This window comes from Dermacentor variabilis, chromosome 2 (genome assembly GCF_050947875.1).
Source record: "Dermacentor variabilis isolate Ectoservices chromosome 2, ASM5094787v1, whole genome shotgun sequence".
Lineage (NCBI taxonomy): Eukaryota > Metazoa > Arthropoda > Arachnida > Ixodida > Ixodidae > Dermacentor > Dermacentor variabilis.
The window spans coordinates 142,305,680-142,331,178 of record NC_134569.1 but is presented as its reverse complement, the minus strand read 5'-3'; the positions used below and the strand labels follow the sequence as shown (position 1 = coordinate 142,331,178).

The following is a 25,499-nucleotide window of genomic DNA, read 5'->3' as shown; positions in this document are numbered from 1 at the left end:
CTTGTCGGTGGATGTGTTTCTTGGGAGATGAAGGGCTGTTTTGTATGCCTTCCGAAGGATTGCTTCGGCTTGTTCTCTTTCGGCTTTGATGGTTACATGGTACGGCAGGGAGTATGTGACCCGGCTGACCACCAGGCTGTTGACCAGCCTGTTGACCAGCCTGAGGGTGTCTTCCTCTTTCATGCCGTATCTCTTGTGCGCAACTCTGCTGATCATGCGGCCCACTTGTTCCGCAGCTCTACTCAGCAGGCAGAGGGTGTGGCTGCACCTCCGGCTGCCTTGCAGCCACATACCGAGGATCCTGATCATTTTTCGTTCCGGAATGTTTTGGCCTTCGAGTTGTATACTTCGAGTGGGGCATCTGTTGGGTGCCTTCCCACTCTGAGAAGCTCAGACTTCTCCGTGGAGCATCTGAGGCCTCTTTGCTGCGTGTATTCCTCGATGCAAGCGGCGGCTTTCTGTAGCGCTTCTTGCTTGTCCCCTAGAGATCCTTCGGTGGTCCAGATGGTTATGTCATCTGCATACATGGCATGACTGATTCCCTGGACTTCGTTGAGCTTCTTCGCAAGGTTCACCATGGCGATATTAAAAAGTATCGGCGAAATTACCGAGCCCTGCGGAGTGCCCTTGCATGGCGTTTGAAAGGTGTCACTCCGCAGGTCTCCGAGGCCTATTGTCGCTGTTCTATCTGTGAGGAAGCTTCTGACGTAGTCGTGTACTTTCTTCCCGCAGTTGGTAGTGTTGAGTCCTTCCATAATGGCGGCGTGAGATACGTTATCAAAGGCCCCTTTGATATCAATGGCCATGAAGACTTCTCCCCGCTTTTCGGCATTGTTTCAAGTACCTCTTCTTTTAGTTGTAGCAAGATATCTTAGGTGGATAGGTTTTTTACGAAGTAGAAGCAATTCGTTGCGAACCCGCTTGTCGTGTACAGGGTGTCCCAGCTATAACTTAAGCCAGAGTTTAAAAATATGCGAATACTATTAGCTGGACAGAACCAAGGTAATGTTGTTTGCCGTCACTTGGAGATACTCAGATTATTATTCTTTTTTTCACTCTGGCTAATTACACAAGCAGTCCTAATTAAATAATCAACTTCTCAAATATTATAATTGGCTGAAAAGTGCCAATGACGAAGTTGTAGAGCAACATGAAAAACTCCCGATACAGCTTTCTCTTGCTCAATATGCGCTACATAAAAGTGTTTTCCGAACGTGAAAGAAGCCCGCTAATACATGCAAAGTGCCTCGAGCGGCCAGTCGCGCGGCAATTTTGCATGCATTTGCGGGCTTCTTTCACGGTCGGAAAAACGCTTTTATGTAGCGCGTATTTAGCAACATAAAACTGTATCGGGAGTTTTTCATGGTGCTCTGCAATTTTCTCATTGACACTCTTAATCTGAACATAATAATTGAGAAGTTGATTAATTGATTAGGGCTGATCGCGCAATTAGGTAGAATGAAAAAATAATACGGTTATATCCAAGCGACGGCAAACAACAGTACCTTGGTCTGTCCAGCTAATGGTATTCGCATATTTTTAAATCTTGGTGCATGATAGTTGGGGCGCCCTGCATATATATATATATATATATATATATATATATATATATATATATATATATATATATATATAGTGTGTGTGTGTGTGTGTATATGTGATTAATGTCATATATACTGCATGTTTGGAAAAATAGAGAAAGATAGAGCAAATATATATAATAGCGTGCGCGGCGTCAGGCTAATTTCGTCGAAGAACCCTCGTCCCCGCGTCGTCGCCGACCTCTGTATAGATATCAAGCTATATACCGCGTCTGGGCATGCGACCCTGTGGGAGTAATTCGATCGCGAACGCGACGTACTAATATGACTTGGTGGCGTCGGTCTCTATACGTACGAGCGTTCTTTCTCCGCCCCCGCCCTTCTCCTTTTTCATATCCGCCGTGATCCTGTGGCGATATATAAGGGCGTGCAGCGTCAAGGCTCCCGGTTCAATTACGACCGCCCGTATATACATATCGCGAGATGAAATGGTTCGCGAAAAAGCGAGAGAGTGTTTGCACTGCCTCGTGCAGAGGTCGCGTTGCCTGTCGCCCGAGCCACTTATACGCTGTTGTCCGGTTATTGCAAGGAATAGAAGGACCCGTGTAGGTTATTTTGCGCGTGTGTGAGCGACGCGGAGCGCGGCGTCGAACCGGGGTCCGTGCGAGGCCGAATCGTATAACGAAAAACCCCGAACAGTTTCCGCGTGTTATCAGCCCATGTCTGTGTGGTGCGCGTGCGCAAGCCGTGGTTGCGTAACGTCAATTATAGGCACGTATACGCAACGCACGCTAACCGTGTATAATACAGGCTGCGAATGCAACCCCCGTTCGCTCACATGCATGCTTGACCGAGGAAGAGAAACAACAACGAAGGGCGTTTGCTCCGAACGATTGCGACGGATCGTTTCACGCGACTCGCGCCAAATATCGTGCAAAACTCTGTGTGTGTGTGTGTGTGTGTGTGTGTGTGTGTGTGTGTGTGTGTGTGTGTGTGTGTGTGTGTGTGTGTGTGTGTGTGTGTGTGTGTGTGTGTGTGTGTGTGTGTGTGTGTGTGTGTGTGTGTGTGTGTGTGTGTGTGTGTGTGTGTGTGTGTGTGTGTGTTTGTCGCCAACAATGTAAACGGAACAAGACTGCAATTTTTACCGTTAGTTCGACGCCGCATATTCTCGAAACTGGCGTCATCCTGAGAAGTCGTTCTATTTCGACACTCGCCTTGCGAACATGCCGGCTACAATTAGTGAATTGCAACGTGTGCCGTAAAGTGAATAGTGGAATACTTAAGTCACGATAATTTGTTAGCTAGTCGATTAAGCATTTTGTTGTCTCTTACAATGTAATGTCCGCCTCTCCTATAGTAATTTAGTTGAAGTATTAAAATTGTGCTATATGCGACATGCAATTAAGATTATATATATATATATATATATATATATATATATATATATATATATATATATATATATATATATATATATAGAAGGTATACTGCTGGCTGTGGCTATGGCGGTGGATTTCCGCTCAGACATGCATGGCGCAAGAATAGTCGCCGGAACTCGCAGGAGCATCTCCTCTTCGGGAGTCAAATTATCCTCGCAGGACGACAGCTCTTCTACCGCGAATGTTTATATACGGCGGCCTTAAATAACGGTCGGGAGCTGGAGGCGCCGGCGGCGAAGAAAACACCTGCGCGCACACACACGCGGTTTCTTAATTTTGTTCTCTTTCGCGCGAAATGCACACGGCTTCGTTTCATCGGGGCAAATCTTGCAACCCGACCGGAAGAAAGAAGGGACAAAATGGAGAAGAGTTCTCATTTATCTCAATCGCGCCTTCGTGTACGAGCACGGCACAACGTAACATGTGTCGCGGCTTAGAAATTTGCAAAGCTCTTTGACGATAATAATAATAGTAATAGTGAAGGCGACAACGTCTGGCAGTGATGCTCCTGCAGCTGTACTGCCTCAAAGGAGTGAGTCATAATATGTGTCGTCTGTGAGTGACGTTAAAGGCGAAAATGAAGAGCAAAGTACAGCGCCGTTACTGCCTCTCGTGCGAGGGCGCCTCCACAGCGCGCTGTAACATGTCTCGGCGTGCTCCAGGCTTCACGGCTTGCAGCGAATTTGTTGCCGTGCGTCATCGTCAGCCGGTGGAGATCGTCAGGGCCAAGCACAAAGCGTTGATGCCACAGTATTCACGCGTTACCGTTAGGGACCCCTCGTCGCAGAAAATCCGGCGTCGGTGTCGTCGGCGATGTCCGTACGAGAGAAAATTATCCCGAACCGCGCATTTCGATCCCCGCAGGCCCTCCGCCTGGCGCAGAGGCGTTACTGAACTAATTGAATTTCTCAACGCAGAGTGCGTCAGAAAATTCGTAAAGTACGACTTGCACGCAACCTACAGACACCATAGCGTCTGACTGTAATTCGAAAGTGCGAGAAAACGTAATTCTGCTGCGCGGGAACTCAAGCATAAACCGGAAAGAACCGGAAAGCTCACCTTCGTGCGCTGCGTTTGCCGCCAGCGTTTTCAGGAAAACATTACGGTTACGTAAGCTGCAGTTGCCGGGAAAGCGTGAGAAGCAGTCGGGGATCTTTGAATGCTATCGCGTTCCGCTCTTAAAGGCGAAGGTGAAATTATTATTATTTGCGGCACGAGCATCGAGTGATACTCTTGTTTCTTGCGCAGCACTTCCGGTTCACTTCCCGAGACGACCGGGGAGAAAATTAAAAATAAATTGAAAAAAAATACTACAGTACAATATTCATGGGTTTCATTATAGATATCATATGAGAGTACAATTTTAGTTGCAATTTGGGTTACTAAAATGTCTGGAATAATTAGAATGAACTAGAAATCACTGATTACCGCAAACCAAAGCACAGAATCGTAGACGTTACAGACCCGTCACGTGAGCGCGACTATGGCAAAATCCCTGGAAACCCGGAAGTAGAAAGCGGATGTAATGACGTCACTAATGACGTCACACACAAGGCGGCATGTTATTTACCCGGCTAATTAATGGAAAACAGTTGCCTCCGAGTTCGGTTTGTGCGTTGCGTTCGCCTAAAGTTAACCGATCGAGTGCCACTAACAGACACCTAATTCAAAGATTGCGGTCGCCTACCATTTTCAATATTATTATTATTTTTTTTAATTGTGTGGCCTTGACTGCCTATTGAATTCCTATAACACAGGACGAATTGCTGCACACACTAATTGAGACAGATCTCGGTCCGTGGTTGCAGAGCCACATGGTTTGCTCAGAATTCAATGACGTTAGCCCTTGGCGCGAATTTAGAATCGCCGCCCACATTATAGGATACAAGCAGAACCTCTGAAACGCTGGTTCACCGTCTGCCCCGGCTCGCTATACCGCTCGTGCGAAACACTTACTGCACGAAATTTCAAGAGCTGATAGTCCTCAATGCGCCTGTGACCACGTGGACCAGGCTATACTGTATTCTACTAGAATGCCAGCACACAGCAATTGACGTGTAATACGTTACCATAACGGCAGTGGCCCGCAGGCCCTTCAGCCTCTAGGATATGCTACATCCATGACCAACATATTCATTGCAAGGGCGAGAGTTAATATGGCGCTCTAAAATTTCTGGAAGCGAACGGTATTCTCGGAAAATATTGAGAACAGTGTTTATCTATGGAGTATTTATTATGTGGCCTCACGTGGAACCTATTCCGCATTTTCTTATGTGCCGTAACTTTAGTGTAGTTATGTGACTGGACTTTGTGTTTTTTTTCTTATCCTTTTTTTTTCCTAGTTCTACTTATAAATAAGTTGTACTTATTTATATTTGATGACTTTCAGTTTTGGTGCGATTTTATGTGATGTCTATGGTCATTATTGTCTGCGCATCTCAATGGGAAAAGCAGTATCCGGTGCCAATTAAATGTGCAAACATCTACTCAGCACTGTACATTAAAAAAAGAATCGCTGATCACTGTGCATCGCATTGTATTCTAAAGGAGCCGAAGATTGAACTTGGCAAGCTTTCATTCACAATTACTACGGCCGTAGTGCCGTAGCATTGAAGGACTCTGCTTAATCTAACCCAAGCATACGTGATAAGCCGCGTGTGGTGCTATACCATGCCTTTCTTAAACATCAGGTCAGAGGAGAGGAGGAAACTCGACTCGCTCATTCGACGGTACATAAAGAGGGCCTTAGGCTTACCAAGTAGCACCTCCACAGAGAAGCTCCTCTCTATGGGAGTGCACAATACCTGGGACGAAATAGCGGAGGCTGTCAGAATTTCGCAGCTCGGAAAGATTAAGCGGAACGACCACGGGCAGAGCTCCTCGAAATGGTAGGCCTGCAAACAGATAGGGGACTACCAGGCAAGTGAAACATCCCGCAGGCCTACCGAGAAAATCTAATCATTCCCCCCTTCCCTCGTAACATGCATCCCATATTCAAAACGGTGAGGAGGGGAAGGAGAGCACAGAATTAATCGGACGCTTCAATTCGATGGACCGCAAGTCGGTTGCGTACGTGAACGCGGCAAGTGGCAAGTCGGGTGCGGCGGTCGCCTCAGTGGTCGAAGGCCGAGGTGTCCCATATAGGCCGCCACCATTAGAAGCAGCAACACGGAAACGGCTGAAGAAGTTGCGATAGCGCTAGCTTGCGTGGGAACGGAAGCAAATTTCATAATTAGCGATAGCAAGACGGCCATCTGGAATTTTGGAAAGGGTGGGATCCCGCCGGAAGCGGCAAGAGTTCTGGCCAGTAGACGGCTGAACAGAAAAATTAGCCTAATTTGGACCCCTGCACGCACGTCCGTTCCTGGCAACGAGGCGGCCCACGAGTTAGCCCGAGCTCTCCACTTCCGGGTGGCTCTGGAGCCGCCCGACTGCCGGAACATGGACGGGGGTCTGCAAAATTATACGGAAATCGTCGAAAATTGTCGGTTACGCAGGAGACTCGTGCCACCACCGGATAAAAGTCTGAACAATAGAGAGGCAGTCGCATGGGGGCGCCTGCAAGCTGGGAACTTCGTGAACCGGTCTGGGCATACCACGTCATACATGACAGAGAAAACGATAAGTGCAAACACTGCGGGGCGAGAGCGACCCTCGACCACATAATCTGGGAATGCGCTAGCTCCCCATCGTAGAGAGGCCCGGGAAGCCCTTCTGCGGAGCGAGAACCCTACCCCACAGCAACAAGCCATCCGCCATGGCGGAAGAAGCCGCGAAGACCTCTTTGTTTGCTTCTAATCGCGGAGGTCCCGTCCCCGAGGCCTGTGTGCCGGGGACGGGGTGTAGGGGGCCTCCTTATCTGGCGGTACAATAAAATTGTCATCATCATCATCAAACGCCGCTGAGTGTCCGACGGTCGACCGGGAGCCCAGACGGCGCCAGCTTGCCGACGAGTGTCGCTGCGGTCGTTGTGATGTTTGAAACCAGAGAGCGGACGGTGCGGTGCGCGCCTCTCTGCGAGCCTCGGTAAACCAAAGCCGCGAGGGACACTGCTTTCCGTCTGGGCCTGGACCGTCGCAACCTAAGGGGGCACTGTTTTGACGGGGTCGCAAACACGGCAGGCAGATTTACTGCCGTGCAGAAAAAGATTACGGATTCTGAATCGCGGTCAATATTTGTGCACTGCAGTAACAACTGTCTAGGTTTGGCACTCCAGCAGGTCGCAAGGAACTGCGATGTCGTCGGCGGGGCTCTGAACGTTGTAGAGGGTGTTTCCAATGTAATCTTCGAATCGAAGAACAGGAAGACCGCTTATTCGAGCGTTATACTTCCTCCGGGTAATGATGCCGGTGAGCAGGATTGTTCCAGACCGAACACCCTACTGCTACCACGGTGTTCAACGAGGTGGACAGCAAGAGTAAAATCAATGGGCAGGTTCGTTGAGAACTATGAAAGGGTGCAGGCGACTTTGCAGGAACTGGTACAAGTTCAAAGCTCTCTCAGTGGCACCAGCAAGACAGCCATATAAGGATATAAGAAAGTATAAAGAAGTTCGAAACTTTATTGGGTATCAACCTTTCTATAGCCCCGTTTGGCCCATGCGAGGAATTACCGAGGATGCTTCAATGCCCAGTTTACCGCGCTGCAGGAGCAAAAGCAGCAGCAGTCGAGGCTCTTTGTGACTGCTTGTCAAGGCGAGGCCTCATTTGACGTTCTATAAGGCAGCGGACGAACTCAAGAGCAAAATAGTTAGGTCTAGAGGAACCTCGTGTGCCCAGTTTCGCAGCCGCCCAGACGGCTTCAACTCACACACAAGCTTTAGGAGTCTGCGGCGCTTGACGGCAAGTCGTCACAGAGAAAATAGTTTTTGCCGCTATCGATCGTATTACCAGCGAGATCCGGAGGCGATTTGAACAGCCTGGCATGGAGCAGCTGATAAGCATCGAGCGCATTTTAACTGACGCTGCTGAAGGTCGAAACTTCGCGGCAAACGACCTAAATGAGCTTTTAGGAGCACACGCTGCAGATTGTGACATCAGCAGGATTTCAACGCAACTCGTGCTTCTCCCCAACGCTCCTGCGTGACGAGGGCCCGGCTGCAACTAAACGCATTTTACAAATTCTGCAGGGGAAGCCTGCAGATGTGCGTAAGATGATGGACCAGGTTGTCCGGTACCTGCAACTCCTGTTTTCTGTGCTTGCGTCAGCTGCTTCAGGAAAGCGATCTTTGAATGCTCCGAGGCAAGTAAAAACATTTATGCGCAATCGAATGATGCAGAGGCTGACACACCTTCTCCTCCTCCACATGCACAAGAAGAGAGCTGCGGAACTGCATTTCGATGCCGTCATGAAAAAGTTCGTGTCTAGAACGGCTGAACGAACGCTAATTAGCATTTCTCTAGCGTATGCTAGCGCACATTTGTTCAGTCTTCACGTTGTTCAGGCTCAGCTTATATCTCTCTATTATGTTTCAGCGATGATGACCTCTCGCATTCGAGCCTGAACAATACCAAAATATGCTCGAGGCACTTTGTCAACGGAGAAAAAAAAGCACTCACCTGGCAATTCGCCAAAACCTCTACAATTGTGAGGGGCAAGGCACGATCCAAGTAATGAAGCTATAAATGACAGTTGAAGAACGTCCACTGCCGTATTTGCTCACTTGAGTAGCATAAAATAATGATTTGTTAACTTACTTTGAGTTTGACGTCACAAGCATGCTTGCTTTGTTGTGACGAACACTTCGCAACCTACGGTGGTTGCTTAGTGGCTATGGTGTTGAGCTGCTACGCACGAGGTCGCGGGATCAAATCCCGGCCACAGCGGCGGCATTTCTATGGGGGCGAAATGCGAGAACACCTGTGTACTTAGATTTAGGTGCACGTTAAAGAACCCCAGGTGGTCCAAATTATTCCGGAGTCCCCCACTACGGCGTGCCTCGTGATCAGATCGTGCTTCTGGCACTAAAGCTCCACAATTTAAGCACATCGCTGCGATATCCGTGGTGTTGACTTCTTTGGCACAATATGCATGGTTGTGGTGGTAAATTTCACGTGCTTTCTCAAGCGTCGGTGGTCAAAAATGGTCTTCGATCGCCTTAAAACCACAGTTTTAGAACGACCGACACGTTTCAAACGAGCGGCGCAATAGCATGCCTCCGTAGCAGTCGCCGCCTCGGTGTTTCGCGGAAGTGACACGGTGGCGCCACCGGCTGAGCCAATCGCTGCGCCGCCTGACCATTGAAGATAGCCCATACCTTCCAGTTGGTGTCAGTGATAACGCTGTACACGTATTACTCATATTTAGGCACGGGTCGAATCAGCTGGACGTGTTTCAAGATGTGCGCCACATCTTTTAATTACCATATCGAGACAAAGTCAAGCAAAGAGAGAACGTTTGGAATACATTTTTGTTTTCCCTGTCCTGCTCTCCTGTTCTACGAATCTAAGCCCTTGGCAGCAGACTTCATCGAGATATACGTCATAATACCACAAGCACGACACAGCCAAAGATTCTTAGAGCAGTGTCACAAACAACGGCCAAGCTGACGAAACACAATTGATGTGTAATCACAGCAGTAAACGTCAGAAACAAGGTGCTAAACTGCGGGACAGTACAAAGGACACGCGTTACGGTGAGCGGCATGTGTGTTTTTATGCAAATGCACGAAATTTCGTTAATTGCGAGATTCGGGAGAGATAAGAGTATCAGAACGGGTGCCAAGGGAAAGTATACACATTCTAAGTCGGCAAAGTGGGCGTGACAAGACTAGCAAATTTGCGGGCATCTGACGGGAGTCAGAGACGTGTAAGGCATGGGTAACTGCATGGACGTCAATGGAAACCGGGAGAAGTGTTCGTCCTGCAGTTGACGTAATCGGGCTGACGATGATCATATGTGCATTGCACTTGGGCAACTAAATCCCAAGTGTATCAGGCATGCTGTCGACAATCCGATAAAAAAATAACAACAACAAGAAAGTGCTATGAGCGCTGAAAATTTGACCACAAGTGTTACTCTCCCTTTTTAATTCGGATTGTTAAAATACATTGGCATGGACATCAAGCGTACTAAACTCCTCCGAGTCCTCTCATCCGAGCGGAATTCTCTTGGCGCGCGTTTCCCGACAGAGAAGTCGGCCACCATTTTGATGCCACCGCGTTATACTGCCATAACGAAAACAAACCCGTCGCATTTCAATGTGCGCATCTGACAAAAGTTCGTAACGTATACTAAAAGGGAGAGGAAAAAGAATGAGTTGAGCTGTATGTATCAATAATTGTCTTTTCTGCAATACAAAAAGGAAAAAAAAAGGGGGAGCTTGGTAAACCAGAATATACGCAATAACGAAAGGCGCCACGTGTGGCTCCCACAAGGCTGTTCGCAAGAGCAACGCGCTTTAAAAAGCGTGTGTACAGTGGTGCAGTGAAGATATTTGGGTAGCGTTTCATCGCGTAGTTCCGTGGACACACAGCTGAACGGGCGGACAGCACGTGCGCGTCTCAGAAGCGCTATCGCAGTTAGGTTCTAGCCACCCTATCGCAGTTCGCGTCGAACGCGCCCCGCCGGATGGATGGATGTTATGAGCGTCCCCTTCGGAACGGGGCGGTGGGTTGCGCCACCAAGCTGACGCGCCACGAAGCGCTGGAGATGCACGCGCGCCCCCTTTGCATCGGCGGTGAAAGACCAAACTGCGACCGTGGCCTCCGCGATCAGCTCCGGCGGCGCGGCGCCGGAGCTGATCGCGGAGGCCACGCTGCGACCGCCGCGACCGCGAAAAACGAATGGACGAAAGAGAGCAAAATGAAAGTTTACTCGCTCTGGGAGGAAAGCGTTAGCTCGGGGCAAACTTCGTTACTTGTTCGAGTATATACGTAGGACGCGGAAATGCTTTCGTGAGACAACCGCTGGACCAGTTTGAAATTTATTTTGTTGCATTTGTAGAGCAGAAATAGTTAAAATCGAGTGACTGTAGGAAGCACTAGTATTTTGTTTTTTTTTATTTTGGCCCTCCAGTTACAAAAGCCTTCCGAAAATTAGTAAGTTTTAAAATGATAGAAGCGGGAAGGTTTTTCTTTTTTTTAATTCGTAACCCTGCATGAAAAAAAAAATATAGGTATCACGGTTCTGTAAAGCTGCATCCGCTACAGCAACTAAAGAGCGGACAAATTTGAGATGTATAATTTTACAGCTTACGCGAAATCATTACAGCATTTACGAGGGTTTTGTAAAAGTATCATATAATATAGCAAATTAGTGGTACGTTTCGGAACGGTGCATAATGTACTTCCTAGATTTTGTCTGCTTTTGATGTATTATTAGTGCAGTTTATAGAATTATGATATCGTTTTTTTATTGCTGAGTTACTGAGCTGTAAGGCTTGAATTTTTTAAATGTTGCAACTTTCAATAATATTTTTGAGAATGGACTGCCTGAATAAAATCTGCATTTTAAGGTTACAAGATCTTAACTTTTAGATACAGCAAATCTCTTTAAATTTGGTGCACCAAACACCGAGAAAGAGATTTCTCCGGTTCCCTTTATTTACTTAGGAGCTCCCGAGTTAAAGCTTCCTCTTCATTAAAAGAGCGACCCTCTTCACTTGCAAAGGTGGAAGCAGTTTCATCTCTGGAATCAATTCATTTGCAAAGTGCTGTTATTCAGGCATTTTCATGCAAAACGAAAGTTCAGCCGTTTTTTACGTCAGCAGGACCGAACAGCAGGACCGAGCAGACCGAACATACTGAACATGCTTATGTTCAGTATGTGCAGTGGTGTATATATATATATATATATATATATATATATATATATATATATATATATATATATATTTGTTTAATATTTCGTGATAGCCGAGACTTCACGAACACAGACACCGCTTTAATGGCTCTCAGTCTAGCCCGTGCGTGTAATCTCAGGTCAGATCACAGATGAGCCCCTCGCTGAGCTGGAAACTTCTCGCGACGATTTGCCACCCGCCGCCACAGCACAACGGCCACAGCGGCCTGCTTTGGCCCCTTTCCTAATGACCTAAGAGTGCCGGGTGTCGGCGACCAAATGTATTTGTGGTCGAAAACATCTTTAAAAATCTTGAGATAGACGTTCTTAGTGCATTTGCCGAAATAGAATCCAGTAACACTAATAGTGGTTATTACAGCAGATGTAATATGCCAGCATATTTCAAGCACCGATGGCTATGTTTGGAAAAAAAAAACATCAATTTGCCGTCTTTGCATAGACAAAAGCGTCTACAGCCTTTTCTAGCTGTTTCGAGACATTCTTAAGAGGTTGTGTGTTTCGTTAAGGTTTGGCGCCGAGTCGACGCAGAAGGAAGGCCTAGAAGCCACTTCTAGAAGACTAGAAGCTCGAACGAAAGTTCGAGCACGGGGTGCAATCTGAATGGCATTCTTCACGGCCACCATTTTCACGACATTGTACACACGGGTCATGTCCCAAAACTCGAGCGGGATGCCTTCAGTCGCTGTTTTACAGTGGTTCAGTAGAGAAGCTGCGTCGCCGGGGTGTTTGAATAATTATTAGCAGGTCTGAAGAATTGGCTGGCAATTGTAATTCGCAGAGGAAAGTTTTTTTTCTTCTTGTTTGCGCTGCAGTGAACTGTATCTATGATGTTAAACATCCTTTCTTTATAGCTGTCAATAAACACATTTTTTGCATTTGGCTTATATTGGCTATGAACTGGAATAATGGCAATGCAATTTGCTCACTGAGACAGTAGATTATGCGTGTTTTCAGATTTATAATTGTTAGTTTCGAATACTTCAACAATTCAGAATTCTGGAAATGGAGCTGAAGCACATACAGAATAGCATAACATTCAATCAAATAATAACAATATCGAATAATCTCGCAAATACAAATTGACAGTTTCAAGTAGTGAGCTCTTAAATCGAATACTGGCACATCCCTAAACAAAAAGAAGATAAAAACTTTGTTCTGGCACTCTTACCAAATCACATGAAAAAATCTGGAAGTGTATCACAATGCCAGGAATAGTGCCATTTGCATGAACCACATGCTTCTATTCCATTGTGTTATAAAGCGTTTACACCTTTGTTAAGTGTTTGCGATATTTTTATGTTATGTCACTGTGACATGTACAGTCTGTATGTATCTGTGTGTGTCCACTGCTCCTTCTTGCCTCATCGTCTCAGTGCTGTTTTGACCCCCTATGTACTACTAACCAGCCCAACTGTCCTGAAACAGATTTTTTTTTTTCGACCGACATACCCCAGAAAAATTACTGCACAAAGTACATGTGAATGGGTAATCCCCAGTAGCTCATCTTTCGCAGTCTATGAGGATGAAGAATTCATTTTCATTATTGCCTAATTATATCGTTATAAGGAGCAAGTGTAATTTCCACCCACTAATGGACAGACCCACATTTTTCGAGTGTGCAACATTTTACAGCTTGAGGAGCCAAAATCAGATTTGAAAGACTGCTGTCAGTTATTAAAAATGAAACTACTTTCTAACACATTCACACCAAAATACTTGGTTTAAATCTCACAAAACTTACTGATTGCTGTTAAAGCTTGCTTCAATTTAAGTTACCATTCTTGATCATTCTTGGCTGACATGTTATCACTCAAGTGTATCTAAAACCCTCCCATTGTTCTGCTTCCAGAGCGATGACAGCACTGACACAAAGCAACTCGTGCTGGTATGAACTGCTCACGTTACTTAAAGCATGACTGATGTCTCTGTGCTTGAAGTAACACATTAACACATTTTGTGTACTACCTTGCGTGTGCATGTCCATGTGTGTGCGTGTGTGTGCATGTATGTAAAAACAAGTTTCCTTCTTAAGGTGCATGCAGTTAGCTAAAATGACATTACGCCCCAAACTGTAAGTGACCTTGGAAAATGTTTGCTGCCACACTAATGAAATTTCAACGACGTTCCCATCCCGGCACTTAGGAGGACAATACTGCTTCTCAGGAAACGAGCAGTTTATTACAAACCAGCTTCAACTATATCAACAGCATCATTGGATCAGGAGTTGTGGGTAAGTAAGAAGTTCTGGAACAATACACAACATGGTTGCAGTGCAGAGTGTAACGACTGTCCACCGTAACACCACAGGAATCGCATATGCATTAAAGCAAGCTGGCTTTGGAATGGGGATCATCCTGCTGATAATGTTTGCGGCCATTACGGACTACTCCCTGTGCATTTTAATCAAGGCTGGCATTAGCACAGGCACCTCAACATATCAGGTTGGTCGACTTGCATCCTTTGCAGATCTCTCGCTGCACCATGCATTGATGACTGTGCCGATTTGGCACACTGCTGGGACATCTGTCAATAATAAGCTGGCCGCCGCAGTTGTCTTACGAGACTGATGTACAGTGTGGTTAACTGTTAAAGGGAACGTGCCAGTGTGTCTTCCTTGCTTTAGTGGCACTCCAGCTGCAATTACTATGAAGTTGCATCAATGCACTGCACTAAGGTGAAGGAAGGTGCCTGTCCCACCAATCACAAGTAGTCTGCCGCAAAGGGCACCCCCGCACTTGCCAAATAAAAGTGCAGTCAAACTTCGATATAGCGAAATATCTTTCACTACGAAACTACCGTCACTATATTAGACATTCGTTAGAAGCATACATTCATTACGTGCAGGCATATACTAAGAACATTTTAAAATCATTCAGTTACATTTGTTCAGATCTAGAGTGGCAAACCTCGCTATAACAGTCTCACATCCATCACTGATACCTTCATTATGTCTGAAATTCCTAATAAACATATTTTCATTACATGCTGTTTCCGACGAAAAACCATTTTAGAGTTATTTTGTTACATTCGATAATTTTTTATATCTGGCCATGCCAGATTCTGATTGTCAAACCTTGTTATAAAGATGTGACACCTGACACTCAGACACATTCATTATATTTAATATTCATCATAAGCATATGTTTGTTACATGCTTGGAATTGGCAAGAAACATTCTATATTTACTTCGTTATACCCAGTAATTTGTTATAACAGTGGTCATCTGTATTCACATGTGCTTGCACTCCCATGTTCCCTTTAACAGTGCACTGCACCGTATGTGTGACCATTGTGCCCACTAGTCACAAAAGGAACTGGTCCTCAAAGACAATGTACACAATGGGTCATCTGCAAACAAGAGTAAAGTTCACAAAGTTGCACTGAATCGTGTCGTGCATGCAATGGTCATGCAGACTACTTGCTCAAAGCCCAATTTGGTACAAATATGGTACTTGATGTCCAGTTTGAGAACCTAGTCACTGATTTAGTCCATCGTGTGAATCTGCCTTCGCATGCACAAATCAATCCTTAGAGAGAGATTTAAAAGGCAATTAAGAGCTTTTTTACTTATACGGAGTTAAAAATTTATATGCATGAGATAAAAAAATGTTATCTACTTTAGTACCATTTTTCTTGTGATAGGATCTTAACGTGCTGTAAGAAATGGTTGCACTTTAATAGTGGCACTTCTGTTTCAGTGTGCTTTTGATGTCTGCAGCATGTATAAAAATAATTTTTCCCTTCTGCCGCTTAGGACCTTGTCCAAGCTGCCTTTGGCCTGCCAGGATTCTATGTCTTGACCATCATGCAGTTTATTTATCCTTTCATTGGTATGTACTCGAATGGGGCTATAACCTGTGTTTAAGAAAATGCTTCTTACTCGCTTGAAGAGATCTTTTAGGATCGCATAGCACATCTTGACCTTCTAAGTTGGATTAATCAAACAGGCAGAGATTGTTTGCAGTTCATTTTAAAAATCCGGCATATGATTTCTGAAATATTCAATTTAAGACATGTGTTTCAATCACAAGATTGAAGCTCAACGTTAGTAAAGCTGTAGTTCGCAATATCAGAAATACTGACTAGCACCAATTTTGAGATATCTGTTCATGAAACATCTGACAAAATAGATTGGTGTTTCAGTTAAAAATTTCACAAGGGCCTCACTCTAGCTGGCCAGGACGATAGTAATTGAAATGTTGATACATTTTTTTAGCAGAATTTGGGGATGGATATCCCGGGGCACTAGTATTAAAATCCCACTGAAGCACACACGACTTTAATAGTACTCGGCTTCAAATTTGCAATCGCAACATGTGTTGTGAATAGAAACAAATAGAAAGCTAATTAGTGCAGCTTTTTAAATAGGCATGCGGACATTACAATTTCTTTCTCATGCAGGTAATTTCTGCCTTTGCAAGAAATCCTCCCAATATGCTGAAGCAACACCATCTGTCAGCTTACTATTTAGAGATCTGTTTGCATAAAAAATACATACGTGTAACATGTACATAACAATGCCTCATTTTTAAACTGAACCGAGTAACTGAGCATAATTTGAATCTTCCTCTCAACAGCCATGATCAGCTACAATGTCATCATTGGTGACACGGTCACTAAGGTGTTCTTGCGAATTTTCAACGGTGAGTGCACACACGTGTGGCTCTTGGCCACCGAGTTTGTGGGTTTCTTTCATGCTGTTCTCTCTTAAACCTTTTTTAATTTCAGTGGCACCTGACAGCATTCTTGGCAACCGCCACTTTATTGTTATCATGGCCTCATTATTTGTCACCCTGCCTCTTTCCCTGCACAGAAACATATCGAAGCTCAACAAGGCAAGTACATTTGCACAGGCATATGCCAACAGACCGGTGAGAGCCATAGTGGCTAATAGGTGGAGGATTGTGACAAAATCTTAATTTATATGCTTGGTAACATTGAAGTCCATTTTGCTTCGCATCTAATTCACCAAATTTGATGAGGTTTGTTGCATTTAAGGGAGCCCTGCAACAATTTTCTGGAGCTTGTCATTCTTGCTTTAGGCCTTTCTTTTTTTTAGCATGTCAAAGAACTAACTGCAAAAGGAGTGATTGTAATTAATGCACACAAACGCCAAGTTATCGATTGCAGAAACTTCAAATTGCAAGCAAAATGAGAGTGACTCTCGACTTGGAATTCTTGCAGCTTTCCCATTACGTTGTAGGGTGCGCCCAATAGCCGCAGAACATTGATGTTACGTAAAAATTCACAGACGATTACAGTACTGCCTAATGCGAAATTTGAGCGCAGGTCTATATGTTTTCATTTTTTGATATATCAAAGCAAAGAATTTGAGAGAGACATGTAGAGTTGGCGATTGTCAAGAATCTTATCTGCGGGCCAAGCATGTTGGCTTTTATACATTACCCGTCAAATGTTCCAGTGTAATTGCTGGTGCCATGTGGCTTCCAGGAAGCACTACAGAATTCGCGTTGCGAATATGATCAGATTACAAAACAATCGCAAACTATGACAATCAAGAAAAAGCATGAATGATACCAAACCAAGCAACCCAAACAAGCGAGAGCGATCGAGAGCTGACATGGAGCAGACGATAGTACGAAATGAGCAGTCCGGATGAGACCAGACACGAGTACGCATCAAGCGGTTGGGCGGGTCCCCATGACACCAGTTTCCCGCACACACATCACTGAAGGGGTCGCTCTCAATGGTCTCCACCATTCGCTCTTTCATCTTTCACTGCGCTCGTTCACTCGGTCACATCGCCACCGCTACTCACCGCAGGAATGGGCACCCAAAAGAGCTGCACTCTAAAAAGTTCGCACACGATGGGTGCCAAGCCTGCTAAACCTCTTGATTGCACTCCTATGGTTTCAATGATCAGGCAGCGCTTGGTCTGCTCTTGGAAGCCACAAGTCACTTTAATGGTTACAACAGCTTGTGCAAGGCGGCTGTTGGTGTGCCACGTGCTCAGCATGTTGATGCGTCGTTCCCATGGTTGCAACACCTCACCTGTTAAAATGGTTGTAAAACGCAACACCTCGCCCTCTAAATGGTTGTTAATACTTAAAATGATTGTAAAATGCAATGCCGTAGATTTTTCTTTTCCACAGTACTTTCAATATCATGCGAATGTAAATCATGCTTTACATTTCCAACCAATGACCATTGTGCCACCACTGACCTCCCAGTACCACTCACTGACATTACGTCCATTACAAAAAGTGCAAGGAATTGTCGCATCGTGATGCTGCTATCAGCGCTGCTGAACAATTGAGCTTTTTCAGGAGTGTTGCAGGGCACCTTTAAGAAAAAAGGGTTAAAATCCACCAACTGAAGGATGTAGATTGCCAATTTGTGCCACCAGAAACCATCTCAAGATGACTGTAAACTTGGTGCGATTAGCATTGAAACAATGCAGCAGCACACCGTATTGCCAATGACAAAACGCATCGTGTAGACGTGCCCGCTTCATGCATTCCGCTGGACACACTGCACCATCTAGCGCCACCACCACAAAATCGTAGCGTGGTACGTGTCTGAATAAGCAGGGCGTTTCAGCGAACACTTCCAAAAACTCTTAAAGGCTGCCTGTGGCAGATGGCGCAATTCTAGTTCATGAGGTGGTCTACTTGAAGAAGCAGACATTATTTGCACTAAAAATCGAAATTCATAAGTGACTAATTAACAAAAATTCACTAATTATCTTATGGCCCATATTGCAATTTACGAATTCTAGCCTAGGAGTTCGCACGGTGGATCCACTTGGAATGATTTCTCAAGATGACACCAGTTTCGAGATATTAATTCCCAAACTTTAGAGAGAAATGCATTGGCGTTCCAGTTACTTTCTTAACAAAACATTGTTTTATGCATTTAAGCACAAAATTAACTGGAACGCCAATGCATTTCTCTGCGAAGTTCAGGAATTAATACCTCGAAACTGGTGTCATCTCGAGAATTCTTCCAAGTGGATCCACCTTGTGAACTCCTAGGCTAGAATTTGTAAATTGCAATATGGGCCATAAGGTAATTAGTTAAAAAGCTAATTATGCTGTCCACCGCTTTGAGTAGACCACCTCATGAACCAGAATTGCGCTAGGTGCCAAAAGCAACCTTTAAGAATTTTTGAAAGTGTTTGCTGAAACACCCTGTATATAATATGGGTTTGATTCTGCCTAGCACTGGAGAAATTGTAAAAGAATTTTTGTCATTGAGGGGGCGACACATACCCAGAGACAAGTTGGCGTGAAAGCGATTTGATACAAGCAAACATGCATACCACAAACTGGGTGAAGCTCCCAAAGAATGCTAATTGTACTAAAATTCTTCAAAGTTTAAAAACCAACTACTCAAGTTTACAATTCAGTAGCTCAGCAATACAAAATGGTATCACAATTCAGTAAGCACCTAATACACCTAAAGCAAACAAAATTGATGTATTACACTCCGCTCTGAAATATATTTGGACGTAGACCTTTGCAAAACCCTTGTAAACGTAAAAATTTCATGCAAGCTGTGATTTCATACGTATCACATTTGTACACTTGAGAAACCCTGACAGACGTAGCTGACATAAGTGACTTGGTATCTGTTTTTGGTGCAGAGTTAAGAATTATAAACTTTATGTTCCCTTTTTTTCCTTGTGGAACTGTTTATGGCCATTTTTCAAGGTCCCAAATCAAAAGTTTGCTTCATTGTAGAATTAGGTTTTTTCACTAGAATGCAACGAATTTCATACAAATATTTGATACAAATCTTATACAAATTCTAGTCTACAAGGCCATTTCTGCATTTCACATATGTTTAAATAGAGAAAGCAGGGTCGCCCATAGTTAAAAGCTTACCTTAAGCCTTTATCTACAGATGACAAGTATAGTTGTCGCCAGAAGTTTTGCCAATATGGTTGATAAAGGTTATAGTCGAAAAAAGAAATACCTTGTGGTTTTAATCAATGACGAGCATAGCTGTCAGCTTGCTTCTAGTCACAGTTTTAAATACTATAGATGGCAGCACTTTTCAGTGTTTAGTGGCTTCGTGTGTGGTGTGTGCAATTGAATGCTTTTGATATATTCATTCCCAAAATGTGCAAAGACTATGTTGGCATTCCAGTTATTTTTGTATTTCAATGCATAAAATGAAGTTTTGTTAAAAAGGAAAGTGGAACAACAGTGCACTTATATCACAAGTTTGACAGGGCATATCTCAAAATTGGGGGCCATCCTCAGAATTCATTCCAAGTGGATATACATCCCAAACTTGCTGGCTACAATTTATAAATTGGAATATGTGCCCTGAAGTAATCAGTTAAAAACCTATTTTTTGAGCAAATAATGTCCGTTGCAAGGTGAAAACAAGTACCGGTTTAATTTGCTTTGCAGTACGTGGTGCAGTAAAACCTAAATACCTAAATATAATGAGCACGGATATAATGAATGATCTGATATAATGAAATCTAACATTTTTCTTGCCAATATTAGCATGTGGTAAATTATGGTTATAGTAAATATCAATGAACATATTTCCATGTCAAAGGCAACTTTCTTATATTGTGGTTCCATTGCAGTAAGCAATGCCACCATCATTTTCCATGCCCATACGAAGACTGGTTATAGTGACTTAATCATTAAGACAAGGTGCTGCATATGACTTAGTACAGGCAACAGTGCAAGCATACAAAGAGGAAGAGCTTTCAAGAAAAAACGCTGTAGCAAGCAACAGCAGGCAATGCTGCATGTTAATTACAAGTTCATGGTTCCCTGCATTCAAAGTTCCATTCATGACTTGATTCACCTTTTTTTCTTTTCTTCACCAGGTGTCACTGGCATCACTTCTAATTATTCTCGTTATCCTGACTTTTGTGATTGTGCGGATAGGCAACTTTGTAGGCGTCATGTAAGTAGTCTGAACTCAGTCACATGGTTCTCTTGATCAAATGCCAAAACACTGCATTTCGCCGTTCATTACAGGCCCACTTCTCCCGATTCTTATGCGTTTGCTGACAGAGGCATCACAAAGGCCATTGGTGTCATTGCATTCGGTAAGCAAAGTTCATCTTGTGGTGACGTAATTTTCTATTGAAAATAACATACGCCCTACATCTTGTATGCATCCAGTACTCGCATATGATCATATGAGATGCTACACCAAGTGCTTCAGTGAAGGGGTAAGTAATGCCCAAATGAAAATCCGAAAACAAATAGGTAATTTTTTCAGCACCTGTTCAAACATATAACGGGGCTCACAAGTGTTTTTAGTAGCAGTTGTCAAGTGACATTTTGCAACTGTTTACAATAAGAGTGGAAGGTAGGGGTGTGTGACTATCTGAAATTTCAAGTAGGAATGGAATAGTCATTGCTGTTTAATTTCCATTCGACTCAAGAATGCGTAATTGGAAATAGTTTAATATGGTATACGTTTCTTATCAAATATAAGGGGCAACAACAATTGCAGTCTTGAAGGAGAGAGACTGATGCAAGCGAGGACTGTTCCACTTGATCTTGCTGCAAGGTAACTAAGGTTGCTGCACACAAACGCTAGACCCCAGCGAATGCACACTTCAGATAACTCCTCTTCACTAATTTTCAGTAATTTAATAAGAACCCCTTGCTTTTAGGCAATCTATATGCAAATTTATTGTATTAATTTAGGCAAGGCAATTTATTATTTGGGTGAGTTTTGCCATGTTTGCATCTCTAAGACAATGTAACGTGCTGTCGTATCGTACTTCGCTCCTTCGATGAGCACTACCCACCTTTTGTGTGCGTCTGGTGACATACTGCTTCTTTGTTTAATCAATGTACTAGTCATAGCATACCAATAACTGAAAGCAGTTGCTTCTCATTTACAAGCTCTTCAATTGATTGGACATACAATTTAAATGGGATTACATGTGCCAAATAATGTAAAAAATTACAAATTTTTTTTTACTGGATGGGCTAAATACAAACAATCACTTTGTTTAGAAATTGAAAAAATATTTGATTCAGTATTTAGAGGTAGTCTTTCTCTAATATTCGTATTTTATTAAACTCTGAAACTATACTACAGTAGACTGAACAGAACCTCAAAGGGTTCCGTTTATCAGGAGTTCCATTTACTGAGAGACAAAGCTGAATAGAACTGCATGAATACAAAGCCAACAACCATGAGGATGGTGTTTTTTTAATAGGCAGTTCCGTTTAAGCGATTTCCGTTAATCGAGATTCCACTGTATTCGAATACTCCTGGTGAAAAGAAAAAATACTAGTGGGAGAATGCTAAAAAATATTGTTTTTTCTTTCCTCAAATTTTTACACATTCACTGTTCTTAACTAAGGGGTGCTGCTTGACAAAAAAAGAGCTTGTTTCACAAAGACAAAAAGGCAGGCCATGTAATGCATAGGGCAGACAACCAGTGGACCACTAAAGTTACACAATGGGCCCCAAGGGAAGGGAATCTCAACCAAAGATCACAGAAAATTAGGTGGGGTGATGTAATTAGGAATTTTGCAGGCACAAGATTGAATCAGCTAGCGCAAGAAAGAGGTAATTGGAGATCACTGGGAGAGACCTTCATCCTACAGTGGACGTAAAAATAGGCTGATGATGATGAAAAAGCATTTGTCAAAAGAAAGGAATCAGTAGTTAAAAAAAAGCAAGAGAAAAACCCTCTGCTTGAAATATGCCTTACACCACAACATCGATTGCACACATAACCAATAAACTGTTTTTAGAGCACGGCTCTTTGGCGCCTGTTCCTGCGGCAAGCATCGGCGTAACTGAGCGAACGGGCACAGCGAAAGATGAAAGTAAACGCAGAGTGCAGCGGGGGATGAAAGACGCAAGGAGGAAAGCGAAAGAGGAGGCTATGGCAGAAGGGTGAGAAGAAAAGTGTAGCGCGACTATGATGGATACAAAATGGAACCAGAGTAGCGTGCATCGTCTTGGAGGTTTGTTGGCAGCATCTGCTGTGAATCGTGCCCAAGCGTGACCCACGCGCTGTCTCGCGATTTCTAGATTAGCGAGGCAGACGCGGCACACTTCACTCCGTTTGCAACGTGCCGCACGAGGCAGATTGTCTGCGCCAGCCAATATATCACGAAATGAAAACACGCATAGAGCTGTGCTCAAATTACGACATTAAGGAATGTCGTAATCATCGGTGAATTTTTTTTTTCGAAATACAAATTCTGGACTTGTTTGCAGCATTTGCCACATGTATTATCATCACAATGTCCAATGATGTTAAGAAGGGCTGCGTGGTATAGACTCTGGAAATAATTGCACCAAAGAAGTCTATGGCCAAGGAACATAAGAGGAAGCTTTAGCTCAGGAGCACCTATCTGAATAGATGGAAATGGAGGTAATTTTTCTAGGCCTCCACAGCACCAAATTGATGAGGGTCATTGCATTTTAAAGAAAAAGTTAGGATTTTGTGACTGTAGCAAGAAGGCTTTTTATTTAGGCTAATAATTACAAAAAAATTCTACAAGGCTGCTGAATTTAAAACATCTCAAGTATCAGCTTTACAACTCGGAAACAAAGCACCATATCACAATTCTGTAAACTGCACCTAACAATACATCTAAAAGCAGACAAAATTGATAGAATATATGCGACTATTGCAAAACCCTCCAAACATTGTAACAATTATATGCAAGCTTTTGAAATTCCTATATAAATTTGTCTGCTTTGTGCTCTAACAGATGCAGCTTACAGAACTACGATATGTTTTGGTACAGAGTGACAGATTTGTAAACTTCGTGTTTTTGGTACAGAGTGACAGATTTGTAAACTTCGTGCCTCAATTTGATGTAAGCTTACCAGTTTTCAAGAATCTTTGTAAAAAATTTGAGGTACTGAATCAACATTCTGCTTCCTAGAGTCACTAGAATTTAACTTTTACTTTCAGATGTAACAAATTTAAATCAAGTGGGTCCAGTGGTTGTCTCACAAAAGCATTTCTGCACCAAGTATTTGAATAGGGAAATCGAACTTTGCCTTAAGTTGAAGCTTCCTCTTAATGTAATTAAATTTGCCTTTGTGGTACGGGCATGTAGAGCGATAGATAACTTTCTGCATTTGCTGAATGTGTCGTTATCACAAATGGTGTTAAAAAGGAATGCACATGTACGGTATTGGCTCTGGACGGATTAATGTATTTAGGAACTCACCACCCTTGAGACTAAATGCCATTAACCTTGCCCCTCTCACTTAGGTAATATCACTGGAAACGACAACAGATACTGCACTAACCTCATGAAGCCCAAACAGCCATCCATATCAAAGAAAATTAAAACTTCACCTTCATTTCTGGCCATGAAGAATATGTGCATGCAAAAAATGCAGTTAAATGTTATTTGATTAAAATAGGTTAGTGAGTAATTAGTAAGTTTTCTGAACTACCCTCCACTAAAATCTCGCTCCAGAGTATCAAACACACTACTACAGGCTTTCTGTTACGTTTCGCGAGTACCTATATGAATATCGAGGTATCAAAATCAGCTTAGCAAAAAAGAAAATGACACAATGGGCTTTGCGAGGTTAGTCAAGCAACACAGGCCAACTTCCTCCCTATGTACAATTCTCGCAGCTTACATGTGCCACCACAACTCGTTCCTGCTGTTTTCTGCCCTGAAAGACCCAACCCAGCGGCGATGGAACAAGGTGACCCACATAAGCTTGTCCCTTTCCTGCATCATCATCGTGCTCTTCGGCATCGGTGGTTATGTCTCCTTCAATGTGTTCAGCCAGGGTAAGCAAGCTATCATTGGCTGGTAGCATCTGCTCCTGCTTATCAGTATCAAATGGCCCACACAACACTCGCTCGAGGGCCTTTTCTTGTAACAGGCAGTTAGTTCTAAGGTGCCACCCACGACAGTTTGTTGAAGTAGCTTTCCAGATAACTTTTCAAACAACTTCTGTTCTACATGAACTGCTCAAAAAAGTTGCATGAATCCCTTCAGGACTTTTTTCCCCCAAGAATGGTACCAAGATGGTTCAATTTATTTAATGTCCTGAAATGCTTGAAAAACATGTTTAACTGAAAAAAAAAAAAAAAAAGAAACCCTGGAACCTTTGTATGGCAAAGAATAGTTGTTTGTTTGCGATTATGAACTGCCTAACACATTCCTTTGAACTTTGCACAAATGAATGTTTGTATTGTAGCATACCTGCAGTGATGCTGTGCCAACTTCTGCCGACTACCAGCAATGCTATAGCACTCGGAGCACTCTCTGAACTGCGCTTTCTCATACCACCTACACCAGATACCGGTTTCTTTCCAAATGTTCTATCTGTTAACGTCCTTTTTCAGGTGGCAGATGAAACAACGGCATGTCCATGTGAGGATCACTAGCCGCCATCGAGACTAAAAAATCTTGAAAGTGAAGAAGATAGAACTACTGCCATCTATGTTGTTAAAGGAAAAACACCCTTTGACATCCCCTTCTCGTCGCAAGCCATTCTGAAAGTGGTGCAATGTCTATGACGAGGTGGGCTCATAATAAGCCAAAAAGTCACAATCACCCGTCGCATGCTAAGGTCATCAAGGGCCTTTAAGGCATTAACAACCAAGTTAAGCCTATCCAAGGCAATAAAACCACGCTTTACTACAACCGACACACTCCTATCATTGCCCTCACAGTCTGGGATTCTCCATGGCATGCTTCCTTTAATCTGTGCTTAGTACTCGACACGAGGGGGCATGCTTCACCATCTATGTGCTGCAACGTGT

General features: G+C 43.7%; 1 protein-coding gene across 2 annotated transcripts in view; it reads left to right on the top strand.

Annotated features, from left to right (window-relative positions):
* The window catches only part of LOC142572787 (putative sodium-coupled neutral amino acid transporter 11), a 69,128-nt gene that overhangs the window by 36,072 nt on the left and 7,557 nt on the right, over nt 1-25,499 (top strand). Inside the window, exons 2-10 of one of the 2 annotated variants that reach the window (XM_075682142.1) lie at nt 13,632-13,667; nt 13,925-14,012; nt 14,090-14,223; nt 15,537-15,612; nt 16,360-16,425; nt 16,511-16,617; nt 20,598-20,677; nt 20,752-20,822; nt 24,357-24,518. In XM_075682142.1, coding sequence (XP_075538257.1) covers nt 13,632-13,667; nt 13,925-14,012; nt 14,090-14,223; nt 15,537-15,612; nt 16,360-16,425; nt 16,511-16,617; nt 20,598-20,677; nt 20,752-20,822; nt 24,357-24,518 — 820 coding nt within the window. The remainder of the gene's footprint in view (nt 1-13,631; nt 13,668-13,924; nt 14,013-14,089; nt 14,224-15,536; nt 15,613-16,359; nt 16,426-16,510; nt 16,618-20,597; nt 20,678-20,751; nt 20,823-24,356; nt 24,519-25,499) is intronic. The other variant, XM_075682143.1, reaches the window with a different exon arrangement.